Here is a 16,659-nt window from a genome sequence, read left to right on the forward strand (position 1 = left end):
TTAAGTACGTTTTTTTTTTTTGTGAAGTGGATTTTTTTGTTTTATTTTCCTATACCCTACACTACTTGTGGCATAAAGGCATATTAATCTTGTGCGTATGCATGCAATACCCCGAAGGACTTGAGATGGACTCATCTTTTATTATACCGATTTAAGCTTGCCTGCCTGTCCATCTGTCCAGTTTTCTTACGTTCCTTCTACTGGTCGAATTTTTTCAGATATTTTAATGAAGTTCCGTGCGCCGGCCCACGAATGAACGCTTTTGAAAATGGTCCGCCACTTCCCATATAAGGCCTAATAGTCGTTATATGAATAATAATAATAATAAGGTGATGTCGGGTATTTAATGGGCTACAGTGTTCTTACTTGTCCATTTTGCAAATAATTTCAATTGTTACTTTTATGTTTTATTAAAAGTTTTATTTATTTTTTTTTTTTTTTGCTTTTTTTGTGTTCAATTAATGACCAAAATATCACACATTTTAATGGACATATGATTTGAGACGATTTTATAAGGAATCCAGCTATTAAACAAATGTATATAAATCTATGCACATGTATAAAAGATGTGAAGATGTGTCCACTTTCTACGATTCATTAATAAATCAAAAAATCAAGTGAAGAGAAAACACAATGTTTACCTAAATGAATTGAAATGAAAAAGTTCATTAGATTGTTTATGCATTCAATCAGATCATCAATAATCATTAAATGGTTCAAAGGATGGGATAGCTTAAATGAATGAGATTACAATTTGAGTATTATTTTAAATGTTGATTAATAACATTTACATTCACTCTAAATCATTCATCAAACGTTCAAGTATTCAAGTAGTTTTTATTTAACATCTTAAAACTTCAATAAAACATAATGTAAATGTAACACAAATATCATTAAAATCTTTAGACTAACATATGTTTTTAAAATATTAATTTGGACTTATTAGGCGATCTTTCACAGTTAGTCCGAATAAACGAGAAAATTTTCAAGCTATTAATAATCATAATTTTAAAGAGCTTTGTGTTATTGTTTTATGGTCAAGTCAATAAAATGATTGAATGACCGAATCACGTTCAATATAAAGTTACAAAAAAATCCTCTACTTGCTATTCAAACTAATAGTTATAAGACTAAAATTCTGTCAAGAAAGAGGACAAAAAAAAATTTCCAATTTGAAAGTCAAGTTTAACTTATGCTAACTACTTTCATATACATATTCATTTTCAACGAAGCTACCTATAAGAAATTGCATTTATAATTGGTTCCCACTCTTTTAGGCGCACTTGATGCACCGATGCCTTAATAGCTGCCACGACTAAGATACAAATTTCAGTTTCGATATCTTCAATGGATCGTGGTCCTTTAAGGGCACCGGAAGTTAATTGATGAAAGGATAACAGTCAGACATGAATTTTGAATCGCTCTTAAGTAAAAAATATTTCGAAATCCCTTTAATTAAGCTTTGAATCTTGAAAATTATTCGGATTACTCCTGTTTCGAATGAAAATTTCCTTCTTATTTTTTAAACATTTTTGTGCAATGAAAGCATTGATCTAAAATTTGATATTACTAAAGATGATGTGACGATTTATTAAATATATATGTATGTAAATTTTGCATAAAAATATTTTGAATTAAATCAATTCAGTCTTCATAATTAATAATGACAATTCAATGCTCATCCTAATCCAATATTTATTCAGAGGCACAAATAAACGTTTCCGATGTTTTCATACATCAAGTGTTTGTAAAAAAGTTTTCTCAAAGGTGCTGATGAAATTATCCCTTTATCATACGTTATTAACGTTCTTATGCGAGTGTGAAGCTGCCTTCCTAGACCTTAATTAAGGCTTCAGCTTATAATTACAAAATTCTTAATACAGCAAAACTATTTAGACAACATGCACTTGTTGATAATGGAGTAGCATGGCATAGAGGAGATGTAAATCATTATCATCCCACTATCACCGAATGGTTTCAGTCGACAATCTGTAACGACTATAACTTTTTTTAAACGTTTAAATGCAACCAGCGAAAAATTAAATATAATATAACTTTTTGACGTCCAAGTCCATCATTTCGTACAAATTTATTTCGATCATTAGTTCCAGTATAGTCTATGCTTCGTTATTGCCACAGAGGGAAAAAACATCAGTTACTTGCACTTATTACAAAAACTATTATTTTATTTGAAATAAAAACATCTTACCTTTTTCTTGAACTAATGCAATCGAATGAAAAGATGGTAAGTGCAATGATTGAAGATTTCGGATGTTCCAATGCAGCCAGAGATTATTAAGATTCTTATTTAACAAGTTACAACGATAGTAACAATAAATAAATGTAAACTTGAAGGGATTTTTCAGATTAATAACTTAACATTCTTTCTGTTTACTCGAAATTAAGTTTTTTTTTTTTTTTTAATGTTTTACTTAACCGATATATTAAAAGCATTAAAAGCCAAATCGAGAGTGTGTTTATAAAATGTTGCTTTCAGTAAATAAACAAATTGCTTGTCTGCAATTAAAGGCTTTTAAATAATTTCGGAAAAGCAAAAAAAAATTTACTTTAATTTCACTTATAATATAATTTCTTTATTTTTTTTTTTTTTAGTTTTCTATAATAAAATTAACAAAACTTTGCACACATTATATACACCAAACTCATTCGACCAACATCACATAAGATCAACGTATTGTTCTTACAGTTAAAACAAAAAAAAAATTTTTTGTTTTTGAATTTTTGAAAATATGTTGATTGTTAACTATGCGTTAGTACGGTTCTTATTATTATAGCACAAAACAGATTTTGAACATGTATAGATTTAGATATATATATATACATATATATACATATATATATATACATATATTTATATATGTTTCATAAAATTAATCAAGAAAAACTACGTGAAATCTACTGTAACCCAAAAGTAATAACGTAAAGTATTGTTTTGTTTTGTCTTCGGCGACTAGCGTCTTAAGCGTCTATAAGCGTCTACAGCCTTATTCTGGCATTGTTATAGTTCAACTATCATAAAATTTGTGCTTGTGTATGCCTGCCATAGTTTCTGCCACTTTGTATCACATTTCGTATTTTGAAGCAAAACTGGCAACAAAACTCTCCAATATTAATTTTGCTTTAAGACAGGGCTGTTAATTCACCCGAAAACCACCAATAAAACGCAAGAAAAAGAGAAGAAATCACATAGCGCCAAAAATTGGAGCAATTTGAAGGTAATTTATAAAGGTATTTTTTTAATATAATAGATCTTATCCCGGCTTTAATGTGTTAGCAAACTTTTACATTACAATCTAATGGAAATGATCAATGAATAAAAAGAATACATAAATAAAGTTTCTTATGCGTTTACCTTTGCTTATTTGCCACAAAATTGACTAAAAATATTGTAATTATATTTTCTTTAGTTAATTTTCAATAAAAATTCCCCCTTTATATCGTTGCATTGTACTCCCTTATTTCAATAAGAATGCGTAGTGATCTGATGAAGAGTAGATCACAAATAGTCATGTTTTTATTATCTCCAACATTTATGCTTAACCGTCAAGATACCAAAATGGCGGGTGACGGTTGTTTGACAGAAATAAAGGATTGGTGATCTATCAGTGGAGAAAAACTGCGTTACAATAGAATTAGAGAGCCTAACATTTAAAACATAATTTATATAAGCCGAGGAAAAAAAAAAGATAGTCTTGGCACGTAAAAAATTTATTAATAATCTGCAGAATACAGGATACAGTCTTCTGGCCTACTATGCATCTTACTTAAATTGTACGCTATTTATACACCGCTGTTGTTAAATATTTTATTAGAAGAAATTATTTAATGATTGCTATTAAAAAATATATTAGAGCAAAGGATAACTTGCATTTATATAAATTAATGTTTTGATTATTCATTATACGGTATTTTATAAGATAAGATGTAATATAATTCACGTACTGAAAAGTTTCTTGCGCAATTTAACTTAATTTAAAGCTTATTTAGTAAAGCACGTTATTCGCATTCAAAAAAGTAAAAATTAGAGTCAAATGTTAAATGTACACGTTCTTATGCGGCAGTTTACGGTATGTTACAAAACGTTAGATATAAGTACGTTAAAGGACATGTAGTAATGTTACAAAAAATCACAGGAAGGAAGTCTTGTCTCTAAAGTAAACAAGATTACACATGAACAATTCAGGCTGTGGTTATAATCAAGAAAAATGTTACAATGACGAACATGAAAAATATCCAAAAATAATTCAAAAACAGCTCCCACAACGAAAGTAAAAACAGCTGATTTTACGACATTGCAAGCAAGCGCAGGCGAATACAATCTAAACTCATATTCATATTAAGTAAGGACGCTTGCAACATCCAGAAGGACTTAAGATATACTTAGATTTTATTATATGAGAAAATGAATCTGAATCGATTTGAACAGGTCTGTCCGTCTGATGTCTGTCCATGTAATCTTCTGTTCAACCTACACCTGTCAATTTTCGAGATGTGTAAATGAAATTTTGTACACTAACATGTTTTGGCCCAAGGACGAACGCTACCAAAAGTGGATCGGATCACAGCATTTTTTTGACCACCTCGTAGATCTATTTCTTGGACCCCCACCATCACCACATAATGAAAAGTAAAACTTTAAATGCCAAAAAAGGTCTAATTATTAATATTTTCTAATAAAAAATTTGCCCTTAGTAAATGAATTATAAGGAATTTTCATCCCATAGATCTTCTTAAAGGGCTTTCAATAAGATAAACCCTTCTATGGCGACAAAGCATCACTTGTGGTTTTTTCTTTCTTTTTCTTTCTCTTTTCGAAAGCAACAGGAAGATAATAAAATCTTTCACAGTCAAATTAGGTTTGCTAAATTTAGACCACGTTGACGTTTGAGCATCACCCACTATGAGAGCTTTCATAAAAATCATGGATTTATATAAAAATAATATATAATTTTTGGTGTGCTATTAATTAAGCGAAGTGGTGTAAGGTATCTAAGGTACGTCTTGCCCCACTGTTCTTATTTGTTTATCTAATAAAAACTGTTTATAGCTTGTAATTTGGCGCCAAAAATTTTTGCAGATAAGTTGAATGAAGAGTGGTGAAAGTCTACTTTTCATAGAGAGAATGCGCATAGGGAAGACGTATTTAAATGGTGTTTCTTGAAAATACGAACGATATAATAGCACTTTATAATGCTCCTGTTCTTAACATAGCTGTCACATTTTTAACATAGTGCTCACGTTTTTAACATAGCGCTCAGGTTAACGCTATATCAGGACATTCAACATATGATTTCAAAGAATATTTTTCGTCTTCTTCTTCTTTATGACTTTTATTTATTGAATGTAATAAAAATTCATCAAGAATAGTCAAAACCGCTATAAACTTGGTGCTTCAAATGGAGCACAATCTTCTCCGCCTCCTCCGAATATTGTTGTTTTCCAATTAATGACGCAGTTTGCAGGATGCGAAGAAAGCATTACAACGGATTATGATTTTTCAAACTTTAAAATTAATAAAAGAAAAATAAAATCTGTCAGAGGAAGGAAACGGTAATCGACAAAAATATAACAGGAGAACAAAAGGTGATGTGTACTGTGATTTTTAACAAAACTAAATAAAGTGAATAATTTTACAGTTAACATTTTAAAAGAAAGAAGTGCGTTAATATTTTTAAGGGGGGAAATCACTTTCTTAGCGTAGGAAAGTATTCTCTTTGGCAATTTGTTTAGGTGTTCGAAAAATTTTTTTTGTTTTAATTATTTACAAAAATGCAGTAGCGGAGCCATTCTTGCAGGGCATCTTCAAGAAAACCAAAGCCGTTTATTTTACATATATAAATTGGTGAAATGGTGAAAGGAATTCAAGAAATAGACTCATATGGTTCAAGTTTGCTCCATTCCACAATCTTGATGTCAAATTAGTATCATCATCAGTTAGGCCTTCAATCAAAATCAAAAATATCAACCTACGTGGTCCAAATTCGTTAAGGTTGATTTCTTTGTTAATTTACTATTCAAGAGCCGGATGTGCCGAAAAATGCCGTCTATCTTCCCAAGTCTTTGGGTATTACGCAACGAATCCAGAATAGTAACAATATTTGGTCCAAACACTCCTGTCATACTAGTACTAGTTGCCATAATAACGCATGAATTTGAAACATTTATAATAATAAGTAAATGTTGGATGAAAAAAACGAACTTTACCTAAAGTATTGTAAGCAAGAAAGGGAGAAACGAGAAACAAGCGCTACTTTAACTGAAAACCACGTGATTTAACGCGAAATAATGAAAAATAAATACTTACCTTTGGAACGTTCAGGAAATTGTTTGAAACCCACCGTATGCATCACTGCATACAATGCTAAAACTTTTTATTTATGACGCTACAGCAAAATGCGGGAGTGCTAAAGGCAAATAAATTATTTTGATGCCGAAAGAAAACAAATTGCAGAAAGGCTACAAGCTAAGTATAAACATTTTGGCTAAAAAAAAAAAAATAATTTCCGAATACACAAAAGAAGATAAGCTTTTGTTTCTTTGACGACTCGTCATTGTTTCAAAAATGCTGCAAATTTAAAACATTTAAGCTTTGGCAGTTTACACTTCACGAGCTATTCATTGTTGGAGTAAAGATTTGGACAAACGTATTCAATTTCTGAAATCATATTTTTTTTGTGAAAACAGTTAAGCAGTTATTGCAAAAGTTTATGCAAAAAAAGCGTGCTCTAAGAACCCATTAAAATTTCCTTGTATTGGAATGTATTCTCCAAATAATTGGATTCCAAAACGTATTAGCGGAATTCGAAGATAAATTTACAACAACAACTCTCAACACTCCAAATGACAAAATATTTTCATAGAAACTATTGCAGCTTGGAAATAGTCATTTTTGGCAAGCTTAGTAAACGGTTTAGAACAAGTTTCCTTCAAATTTCTATAATCTCAAGCAATTAATTTTTACTATTGGCATGCATCACTTTTCGACGACATTCTTCACACTTTTTTAAATAGACGTTGGGCAAGTAGACATTTTCTTAATTGATTCAGAAAGTTAATCTAATCAGAAATACTTTCATCACTTTTCTTAATAGTAATGAAAAAAAGACTTATTTGCGAAAGTAGAAAAAAATCGAATGATGAAGTCAACGATTAGCAAAATTGATTGAAGTTTGAAAATATAGTAAAGTAGGATCTCTTACTAGTTTAAAATAATAAAGAAAGTCAAATTGTTTATAATTTTGTTTTACTTGAATTATTCTACTTAACACAAATACACAAAGAAATGTAATAAATGCTTACTATGTACTCCTAGTAAGAAGCCCATGAAAGTGCATATCTCCAGTACTAACTTGTTCTGTTCTTGTTTGGCTTGCAGGCTCATCTTCTATATCGTTGGTGATATCAATTACCGATGCATTTGAATTCGAAGACTCGATTACGAGAAAGTCTTGTACGTTATGATTGGTAGCGGAATTGAAAGAATAGACACTACTAATAAGGATGTTATCATAGCCGTCTGGAATCGATGATTCCCTCTGTTCAATATGTTGATTATCTGAAATTTCAGATGCGCTCAAAGTATTCTCACTGCTGGGAGAATCCAAAGAATATATTTTACTGCTAATAAGAATATTATTATCGGAATCATTTCGGATCGATTGTTCATTATGTTCAGTACGTTCAGCATCTAAAGTTTCAGAAACATGTTCAATATTATCACTTCCGACAGAATCTAAAGAATATATTCTGCCACTAATCTGAACGTCATTAACAAAAGCATTTTCGACTGATTCTTCCGTTTGCGTAATATGCTCTGAATCTAAAGTTTCGGAAACGATTTTAGCATTTTCGCTGCCACTACCATCTAAAGAGTACATTTCACCACAAATAAACTCGCTATTATTAAATCCATTCTGAATCGATTCTTTATTCTGTCGATTATGTTCAGCGTCTAAAATTCGCTTATTCTCGCTGCTAATGCAATCTAAAGAATATATTCTACTACTAATGATATTACTCTCAAAACCATTCTGAATCAATATTGCATTCTCTTCAATCTGTGAATTGTCTATAGTCTCAGACGCATCATCAGTTTCCGAAGATTCTTTGCTGCCGTTATGAATATCTGTATTACTAATATTGTATTCTTCAGTATTACTAAGATCATTAATATTATTATATTCTTTATTGTTATATGGCACCGAACGTCCATGCACTTTAGTACTATGTTTTGTCAATGATAAAAGTGTATAAAATTGTTGCGAGCATAGAGCGCATGCGAATGGCATTTTATTGACATGTTTACGCATGTGTCGTCTCAAATTACCTTTCTCAATGAAGCCCATGCGACATATTTGACAAAACAATGGACCATTGCTGTCGTGTGCCAATTTATGCTTCTTCATATCGGAAAGCTCTACGAATCCTTGCAAACAAAGATCGCATTGATATTGCCTTAATGAAGTGTGATTTCGCTGATGATTCAAGAGAGCGCCTGTGGTAGAAAAGGTTTTATTACAGTTTGTGCAGGCATATGGCTTTTCTTTGATACGCGCATCAGTGCACAAACGCTTCCCATCGCGCGAAATGTCTTTGGAATAAGAAATAATATGATTTTTGTAACCATCTGGTTCAGCAAAATTATCTTTACATATTGGACACGTGTAAGTTTTTAAGTCATGATGAAGTGTACGGGTATGACGGTTGAGACTTGCGCGGTGAGAGTAAGAGCTATCGCAATGAGGGCATTTATGCCTCTTTTTTATACCATTAATCTTATCACACGAAAGATGCGTCTTGAGGTGATTGTTGTAATTCGAACGGAAGTGGCATGTGAGACCACAAATAAGACAGATGAACATTGATTCTTTATCATCAATACTAGGCACTATGTCAGTTTCGGAATCGGTAGGAGGAATCCAATCATTAGCAATACTACTAGATTCACTTATTAAATCGATAACATCTTCTCTTCGTGCTCCTTCCAAGATTTCGCGGCAGTTATCGCTTACGACATCATCGACAATATCAGTTTTCGTATCATATTCCTCAATTTCATCGCGTATATCTCTAACGTGTGTTTCTTGTAATTGAAATTGTTCTGATATACAAGCTGCAATGGTTTTCTCTTCTTCAGTGATTTTTATGAATTCCTCTACTTTTTCATCTAGGACAAATTCATCTAATAGATCAAGTTCCTTCTTTTCTTGAGGTATTATTTGTGTCGCCTGGTCAACGTTTGCCTCTAATTCCTTTCTCAAGCGTTCTTCGGTGGCTTCACTTTGTTTACGCAGGCGATAAGAAAACTCTAGATTTTGTTCACATTTGACGCATATGTGCTTAGGTAAGGAATCATTTATGTTTATCTAAAATATTTTTTTTTTATTATTTTTTTTTTTTTTAATATAATCAGTATATTTCTTATTTCTTCATATATTAAATCATAAATACCTTTATATTAGTACAGATTAAAAGCTTTTCTTGTAGTTCTTCTCCTTCCATCAATATAGATTTTAAATCTTTATTGTCGCCACAAATCCTACACATTTTCAATGCCATTGCAATAAAATTAAATGTTTTAATACAATATGCTTGTGTTCTTTACATTACAAAATTATTTAAATATTTCAAGTTGCAGTATTTACTCTTCCCAAACAAAACACATTAAGTTTGACTAAAACAGATGTTCAGTTATCTTATAGTGAGCTAACAAATTACAGTGAATAAACATTCTTCTAAGACAGATGTGTTATATATCGAAATAAGTTATTTCAAAAATTATATATATTATATGATAATATGATAAACAAATAACTTTTTCTCCATTCATATTCGCAAAACAGAAAATCTTGAAAATTTTTATCCAAAATTTTGCAAAATAAAAATTTTTTACGAAATAAATCACTTCTGATAAGATTGAATTGTACGGCACTGGAAACACACTTTACAATATGCATAAGCAAATGGAAAGATTTCTTAAGTCGTTCAGGATCGTAAAAAATTAGGCTTTATTTCATTAATTTCAGGCAAATACACTGTGGCTATAATGCACAAAAAACTAGAGGGTATATGTACGCTTTGACGATAATGATCAGGGAAAATCCCCGCTTGTATGCATTTACGATGCAAAGACCTTAAGATATATATATTTATAAAAACAAAAAAAGGAAGCAAAACAGAAATTGGTTATTTTAAAATATGACTCCAACTACCTATAAAATGTATGTGCCGGCATACGGAAGAATATACGGATTTTTTTAGAGATGAGAAACAAGTTGACATTTTAATCGCCCTTAACTTAGGAAAAGTCTGCGTAATTATTCGCTCATAAACCATATGTGCATTCTACCCTATTTCTGGTAAGCTTATATTAATTTTATGTGGAATACCTGTTCATCTATTTGTTAATTCTTGTGTTCAATTTGCAGACCACAATTGCCGAAATACTTTGATAAAACTTTATACGTAAACGTGGTCTTGGATCGGCCATTTTTTGATTACTTTCCACATAGCCCTATTTCGAAATAAGCTCAAGTCGAAGTATTTATAACAAATATCGATAAAAGGTAAAATTTTATGCGAAAAATTTTGTTGTGCGGCGACAGTTTTGTAAGCTCTAGCGTTTATAAGCATTTATACAAAATATAAGCATTTATTGGCGACAAGTTCATGTTTTTAGTATTCCATGATGAAGATTTTGTCCCAAAATAGTCATTTGACATAAAGACTTACTATGATAAGTTTAAATCAAATAAATCCATTTCTTGAGCCTCTTCTGTATAAGAGTTCTCCTGAAAACTAAGCCTTTATTTGACAACAGGACCTAACTTTTCGACATTTTACTACACCAATAGGTGTAGAATCTCAGCTTTTCAATAAGTAGATTAACTTTACTAATATGGACTTCTTGCGCTTCTCTTTTTGCCTCCATTCCTATATAAATGAAAAGTAAATCTTAGCACCTTTGCAAGACGACACAGTTTTTATTATTTTATGTCGAAAATAAATGCAGAGTTCTGTTCGACAAAGTGGAGTAGAGTAATTGATACCCGGGGCGATACAATTTTGATTTCATCTCGCCGAAATGTATTTGTTATAAAATTTCAATTTATTATAAAACATTAAAATATACAAATGTTTGTAGTTTTATATATAAGTATGTTAAAAATAAACAAAAAAAAAAAAAGGAAAATGTTGAAAACCATTCCATTACAAGACAACTACAGTTTTCTCGAATTTATATCGATAAACTAATCTAATTACGATTTTCAAAGTAAAAAATCTGAAATAAGTAAAATTAAATTATATTTCCAATGTTTAAAATTAAGCTTCGATGCACGCACGATATCAGCACAAAAATTTCACTAAATCGCCCAAATCGCATTGACTAGCAATGCTCCTTTTGCGAGCGAAGGACTTTATAAAGGTTAAAGTATGCTGGTAGCGAATAAGAAATTAAAAATAATATTGCTAATAAAAAAAAATATATATTAATGTTCAATATATTTGAATGTGCAGTAAAGTTGACTTATTTATTCTGTTTCTTCATAGTTATGATCTAACATATGCTTTTTCAAATCATTCAATGATTGAAAGTTCTCACTTGGACAATCGGAGCATTGATATTGATGCAGTTTGCTCAGATGTTCCATTAGAGAGTTCATTGTTGAAAATTCCATATTGCAATCGTTACACTGTATAGGACTGCCAATCAGGTTCGCATGTTGCTGAGCACGATGAGCGCAGACAGCATATTTTGTATCGAATGTTAAATCACAAAAAGAACAAGGATGTTTAATAGTATTCGTTGTGATATCGTGTAAAGCCAGGTGACGTAAAAGATTCTTTCTGAGAAGGGTGAATAAAATATCCGTTAAATATTCTCTATAGGAAAAAAAAAAAAAATAGTCTTACTTGATTGCAAAACATTTGAAACATTTACGACATTTAAAACGTTTAGCTCGACTGGGTTCGGCAGCTGAGCTAGCACTAACATCTACAACACAGTTTGCCTTGGAAAGAACAACATCGTTTACATCCATTTCCTTAACTAAAAAATTTGCATTCATGTTGTCTGGCAAAATGCTATCCTGGACCTCATCTTCAGCTTCCTGTTGTATGGCCTCGGCATCGGTCAGAACAAAGTTATTTTTATTGTTAACGTGATAGAACATGTGCTTTTGGACATCTGCTTTATTGTGATAGCTTTTCTGACAAATAGTGCACACATAGGTCGATTGACCGTCGTAAGTTTGCTCCGTAATCATATGATGTTTAAAGAAGTGCACCTGTAGCGGATGTTTTTTAAAATATTTCTTACGTGATGCGCATATAAATTCTTACCTTTAAAGCATCTTTCTGACGAAACGTACCCCGGCAGTGATCGCATTGAAACGGCAGTTCGCCGGTGTGTCTACGCTTGTGATATATTAAATTTTTGCATTGGGTAAAACCACGATCGCAAATCTCACAAACAAACGGCTTCTCACCGGTATGCGTGTACATGTGTTGCTTAAGTGAACCATTCTGAGAGAAACTTTTATTGCAGGTGTGACAAACGTACGGCTTGTTGCCGGCGTGCGCTGACATATGACGATTTAAATTAGTTTTGGTACTAAAATCCCGATTACACTGGGCGCAATAGAAACGCGGTAAAGTCGCATTAAAAGAATTATTTAAAGTTTTATGCGGTTTGCTTTTCTCAGTTATGGAAGATTGCGTATCCTCTAATTCGGCTTCCATTACTTTCGAATCTATTTCTATGATGTTACTGTGAAGGGATGCAGCATCCATGGAGGAATTTTCGTCCGCGCAGCATGTATTATTGTGTAAATTATTGACCTGAAGCATAGCTTCATATTCTCGCAAGTAACCATCATTTATATTTTGTTCGCTTCGTTTTCGAGTAGTTTTGTCTTCTTCAACTTCGTTATTATTTGAATATTCACTGTCAAGAGGTTGTTCTTCGGCCTCCATATTGACGCAGTCTTGGCTATCTTCATAAGCATATCCTTCTTGTTTCTCGAAAGATTCTTCTGGCACTATTTCGTCCATTGATAAACGCTCTTCTTCTTCAACATCAACGACTATATCATTACCGTACTGATATTGGTCATAATCTTTCGATTCTTTCGCATTAAGTTCGTTTTTTTTCACATATTGTTGCTCATGGCCATTTGATTGTTCGCATGTCTTTTCCGTGGAGTCAGGTGTTTTTTGAGAAGTCCTCGTTACAAATTTACTTTCATTATCATACTCTTCATCATTTTGATCTAATAATCTGAGCATCTCCTCATCAATTGTCAAATCATCATGTTTGGCTTTGTCTTTCTTATTCTGCAACACTTCTTTAAAGTCGCTGTTAACCTTAAGTAGGAAACTTTTAAGATTCATTTCTGTTTCATGGGCCAGTTTGATAAATTTATAGCACACTTTCAGGTGTAAAAGGCATTTTGAACACAATACTGTCGGCAAATTGTCATTTTCGATTATCTAGAAGAAATAATAACAACAATACTACAAATAATAATAAAACAAATAATTTTTTCTATTAAGTTTAATAGGCAAATGGGTTTTATTTTTAGAGAGGTGCTTCGATCTACACAAATTTCACTCTAAATTGGAAAATGAAAACATGCGCCGCCCCACACTGATAGACCAGGCTTACTTTCTCAAAGTGTCTTCCAGCCATTTAAGGTAGAGCGAATTGCCCGTTTCGATAGGCGTGGTGATAACTTCAGCTACACTATATGGATGATTGTCGCGTACATATTTCGTAAGATCTTCTAGGCGACTGCTTTGGGTCTTAATCATTAACAGAAATTCATTGTCTTCATTGATTTTGCCTTCCCACATATATATCGAACGAATTTGCGGTATAACATTTACACAGGCAGCTAATTTATTCTCGATCAAACCTCGTGCAATCTTTCTGGCTGTCTCATCATCGGGAGTCGTAACAAATGCTATAGAAGAACTACCACGCTCGTAGCAGTATGTCGGTTTAGACATGGTGGAGTTGGAGTAAAGACGGCTTGACGATGTCGAGCACAAGCTTTGTGTTGCAATGCAAAAACTGAACAATGACAATTTACTTGCTAACAGCAAACAGGATGTTGTCCGAAACAAACGTTTGCCGAAAATCATTAACACGCACTTATTTTATAAGAATTTCAATATTTTTTCTATATACAAAATTGCACACTGTATTACTAAGTCAAAAAAAACAAACGTTTTTACTGATAACAATAGTGTTGTTGATTAAATCGTCACACAAACACACAATACTGTTATAAATCGAATAACGGATAAAAGATGAACATTTTTTTAAACATCTGATGTCGGTCGAAGAAACATCATTAGCGTGTGCGTTATTTAAAAAATATTTCATAAAATGATCTATTCCTTATTCAATTAGCGAAAGCCATTTTAGTATTTTACTACAAACCATTTCAATGTTAATCGATTACTAATTTTTCTACATCACTAGCAATGTCGTCTCGACTATCTATGTAAAAGATTACATTCCACGAAAAATTCTTGTAATACTTTTATAGTAATAGAGTTAAATTTTATACATACCGGTAAATGGGTAGTAAATTTGAATTTTTCTAATAAACTTTTATCGTTAAATATATCGCAAAACATTTCATTTCTCATACAAACCCGGCAAACATTTATATTTAATACAAAATTCATTTTTATGACTTGAAAGCTGAATACACAAATCAAAGAAAGCAATGGAATCGATAAAATAATTTTATCCGCTCAGAGAAACCATGCAGTTTAAAGCATTAATGCTCGATGAATGAATTGTCAAATATGAAGAAGAAAACAATTCACATTTGCAAATTGTCTAAAAATTAATTGCTGAAATGCGATTGAAAGCCTTTTTTGTACACCAAGTTTTCGATAACTACTAAGACGTAATTTTCTAAAGCTTACTCAAATAATACAGTAGTAAAAAGGAAATGAGGCGTTTACAAATTTCCTATAATTATTAACAAATATGGATGTAAAATATTATTGCGGTACATGTCAATTGCAATTAATTGATACAAACGAAAACGACGATAATTATGTAAACATCGTTGAGCATCCACAGCTTTTAGATTTCATTGCGCACAACATAACTGCAAATAGAGGACACCAATATCATTCATGTCTTCAAAAATGGCAGGATTTTCAAAATTACTGCTTAATTGTTATACAGAGCTATGACAATTTGAAAAAAGTACTACAGTGTGAAAAACTATATAAACCAGCGACGGTGGTTTTATCCGGTTATTTGAAACATTTATATAGCAAGTTTTTCTTCTAGAATTGCGGAGATATTCGAAACAGTGAAATAACTGCAGAACAGCCGCTGGTCGAAGTAAATGCAATTAATAACGACAATCATGTATTGACTTCTTGTGTAAACACTGCCAATGCACTCATCCTCTCCAAAGAACTGCCAGGATTGCGTGAAGGTCATCCAATAAGAAACGTGGAAGCCCACTGATATAGAGGATTTGCGAGGAGAAGATGTAACTTTTCAAACTTTCGATAATATCAAAAATGTATCTGCCAAATAGCAGGTTCGAAAAAGTGCGACGAAAATCGGGAAGGAATTAAATAAACCGGGAACGCTGCAAGTTGACAATACAAATAAAAGTAATAAAGTAATAGCTAAACCCCCAAAATTAAATACTTGCCGAAAAAAGAAAACTAAAATAATTATACGCTGTAATCTCTGCAAAAAGTATTTCTATGAACAGCACAAATACGACGCTCACCAACAACGTGAACATGAGTGCATAAAACGACCTTACAAATGCACACAATGTGAAAGGTCCTATAGTTTGCGAAAAACTTTGAAAGCTCATATTCTGGACAATCACATTGCGGAACGCCAACAGAAATCTTATATCTACGATAAATGTTTCAAATCATTTAAAACATCCGCTATATTAAAGCAGCATTGTTTTTTGCAGCATCTCACTAGTAAAGAAGAATTGCGTATAATATGCGAGCAATGTGGTCTGATAGCAGCTAATCAGTATTCTTTGGCTCAGCATATTAAAAACAAACACAGTGACGACCGTGAGCAATATAAATGCGATAAATGCCCACAAATTTTCGAATCACCCTACACGCTTAAAATTCATGTTTTTCGTCATCACGCTCCTGAAGCAAATTATGAGTGTCCTGAATGTGACGTAACATACGCCCGCCGATTTATGCTAGATTGTCATATGCGATCACATTCCAAATATTCGGAGCGTTGAGCACGCGGGTTGTGAAGTACGCTTTGTATCCAAAGGTGATATGCGTTATCATACGAGTTTGGTACATTTTAAGGTGAAAAAACATATTTGCGATTATTGTGGCGAACCTTTTGGTACGTTAAAAACATTGCGTCATCATCGGTATATACAGACCGGTGAAAAGTCGTACAAATGCGAAATTTGTGGGCAGAGTTTTTGACAGCCAACGGCTATGAAAACGCATCGTAAAGTTCACCTGGGAAGTGTATTAGAAGCATGACCTAATATTAGAACTCCAAACGAAACTAATCGCACTTCAATAAACGATTTCATCTAAAAAAATTAACAACAGTTTAAGAAATTTTTGAAGACTTCGATATAATCGAATCGA

The 16,659-nt window shown here is 32.1% G+C and overlaps 6 protein-coding genes across 8 annotated transcripts in view; 2 read left to right on the forward strand and 4 right to left on the reverse strand.

Annotated features, from left to right (window-relative positions):
- The window catches only part of LOC119635745, a 119,901-nt gene extending 113,533 nt beyond the window's left edge, over positions 1–6,368 (reverse strand). The window contains exons 1-2 of the mRNA XM_038030778.1: positions 6,326–6,368; positions 2,210–2,374 (exon numbers count right to left, since the gene is read on the reverse strand). Of these exons, the coding sequence (XP_037886706.1) occupies positions 2,210–2,374; positions 6,326–6,368 (208 nt within the window). The remainder of the gene's footprint in view (positions 1–2,209; positions 2,375–6,325) is intronic.
- A 938-nt stretch (positions 6,369–7,306) lies between these two features.
- LOC119640263 (zinc finger protein 181-like) lies at positions 7,307–9,646 on the reverse strand. Of its 2 annotated transcripts, XM_038038166.1 has the most exons (3): positions 9,472–9,646; positions 8,672–9,386; positions 7,307–8,611 (listed from the first exon to the last, which is right to left on the reverse strand). In XM_038038166.1, the coding sequence occupies exons 1-3, from the start codon at positions 9,577–9,579 to the stop codon at positions 7,320–7,322; spliced, it is 2,115 nt and encodes a 704-aa protein (XP_037894094.1). In that variant the 5' UTR covers positions 9,580–9,646; the 3' UTR covers positions 7,307–7,319. The 2 variants fall into 2 exon arrangements, with proteins under 2 accessions (XP_037894094.1, XP_037894087.1); XM_038038159.1 differs by having other exon boundaries at positions 7,307–9,386.
- Positions 9,647–11,499: 1,853 nt separating this feature from the next.
- On the reverse strand, positions 11,500–14,823 carry LOC119636651 (zinc finger protein 260-like). Of its 2 annotated transcripts, none has more exons than XM_038032150.1 (4): positions 14,602–14,823; positions 12,364–13,512; positions 11,935–12,308; positions 11,500–11,868 (listed from the first exon to the last, which is right to left on the reverse strand). In XM_038032150.1, the coding sequence occupies exons 1-4, from the start codon at positions 14,716–14,718 to the stop codon at positions 11,553–11,555; spliced, it is 1,956 nt and encodes a 651-aa protein (XP_037888078.1). In that variant the 5' UTR covers positions 14,719–14,823; the 3' UTR covers positions 11,500–11,552. The 2 variants fall into 2 exon arrangements, with proteins under 2 accessions (XP_037888078.1, XP_037888087.1); XM_038032159.1 differs by lacking the exon at positions 14,602–14,823 and adding an exon at positions 13,688–13,776.
- On the reverse strand, positions 13,574–14,476 carry LOC119636660 (protein CutA homolog). Its single transcript, XM_038032175.1, has one exon. It carries the CDS (start codon positions 14,164–14,166, stop codon positions 13,684–13,686), a length of 483 nt encoding a protein of 160 aa, XP_037888103.1. The 5' UTR covers positions 14,167–14,476; the 3' UTR covers positions 13,574–13,683.
- Positions 14,824–14,883: 60 nt separating the features above from the next.
- LOC119636664 lies at positions 14,884–15,685 on the forward strand. The gene is made up of 2 exons (XM_038032189.1): positions 14,884–15,289; positions 15,341–15,685. Exons 1-2 carry the CDS (start codon positions 15,029–15,031, stop codon positions 15,521–15,523), a joined length of 444 nt encoding a protein of 147 aa, XP_037888117.1. The 5' UTR covers positions 14,884–15,028; the 3' UTR covers positions 15,524–15,685.
- Positions 15,597–16,371, forward strand: LOC119635844 (zinc finger protein 569-like; the record flags this gene model as incomplete). Its single annotated transcript, XM_038030891.1, has 1 exon — positions 15,597–16,371. A coding segment is annotated over one exon (693 nt), but the record flags the coding sequence as incomplete, so codon positions are not given.
- Between the last annotated feature and the right edge of the window lie 288 nt (positions 16,372–16,659).

This window comes from Glossina fuscipes, unplaced genomic scaffold (assembly GCF_014805625.2).
Source record: "Glossina fuscipes isolate IAEA_lab_2018 unplaced genomic scaffold, Yale_Gfus_2 0, whole genome shotgun sequence".
NCBI classification, from domain to species: Eukaryota; Metazoa; Arthropoda; class Insecta; order Diptera; family Glossinidae; genus Glossina; species Glossina fuscipes.

Excerpts from the sequence above, each read along its gene's own strand:
- LOC119636660 (XM_038032175.1), bottom strand. The coding sequence starts at position 14,166 with ATGATTTTCGGCAAACGTTTGTTTCGGACAACATCCTGTTTGCTGTTA.
- LOC119640263 (XM_038038159.1), bottom strand. The coding sequence starts at position 9,579 with ATGGCATTGAAAATGTGTAGGATTTGTGGCGACAATAAAGATTTAAAA. Across the intron at positions 9,387-9,471 it reads TAATCTGTACTAATATAAAG|ATAAACATAAATGATTCCTT; the intron begins GTATTTATGATT and ends AAAATATTTTAG.
- LOC119636651 (XM_038032150.1), bottom strand. The coding sequence starts at position 14,718 with ATGAATTTTGTATTAAATATAAATGTTTGCCGGGTTTGTATGAGAAAT. Across the intron at positions 13,513-14,601 it reads AATTTACTACCCATTTACCG|ATAATCGAAAATGACAATTT; the intron begins GTATGTATAAAA and ends TATTTCTTCTAG. Across the intron at positions 11,869-11,934 it reads TTCAAATGTTTTGCAATCAA|AAAGAATCTTTTACGTCACC; the intron begins GTAAGACTATTT and ends CACCCTTCTCAG.
- LOC119636664 (XM_038032189.1), top strand. The coding sequence starts at position 15,029 with ATGGATGTAAAATATTATTGCGGTACATGTCAATTGCAATTAATTGAT. Across the intron at positions 15,290-15,340 it reads AACTATATAAACCAGCGACG|AATTGCGGAGATATTCGAAA; the intron begins GTGGTTTTATCC and ends TTTTTCTTCTAG.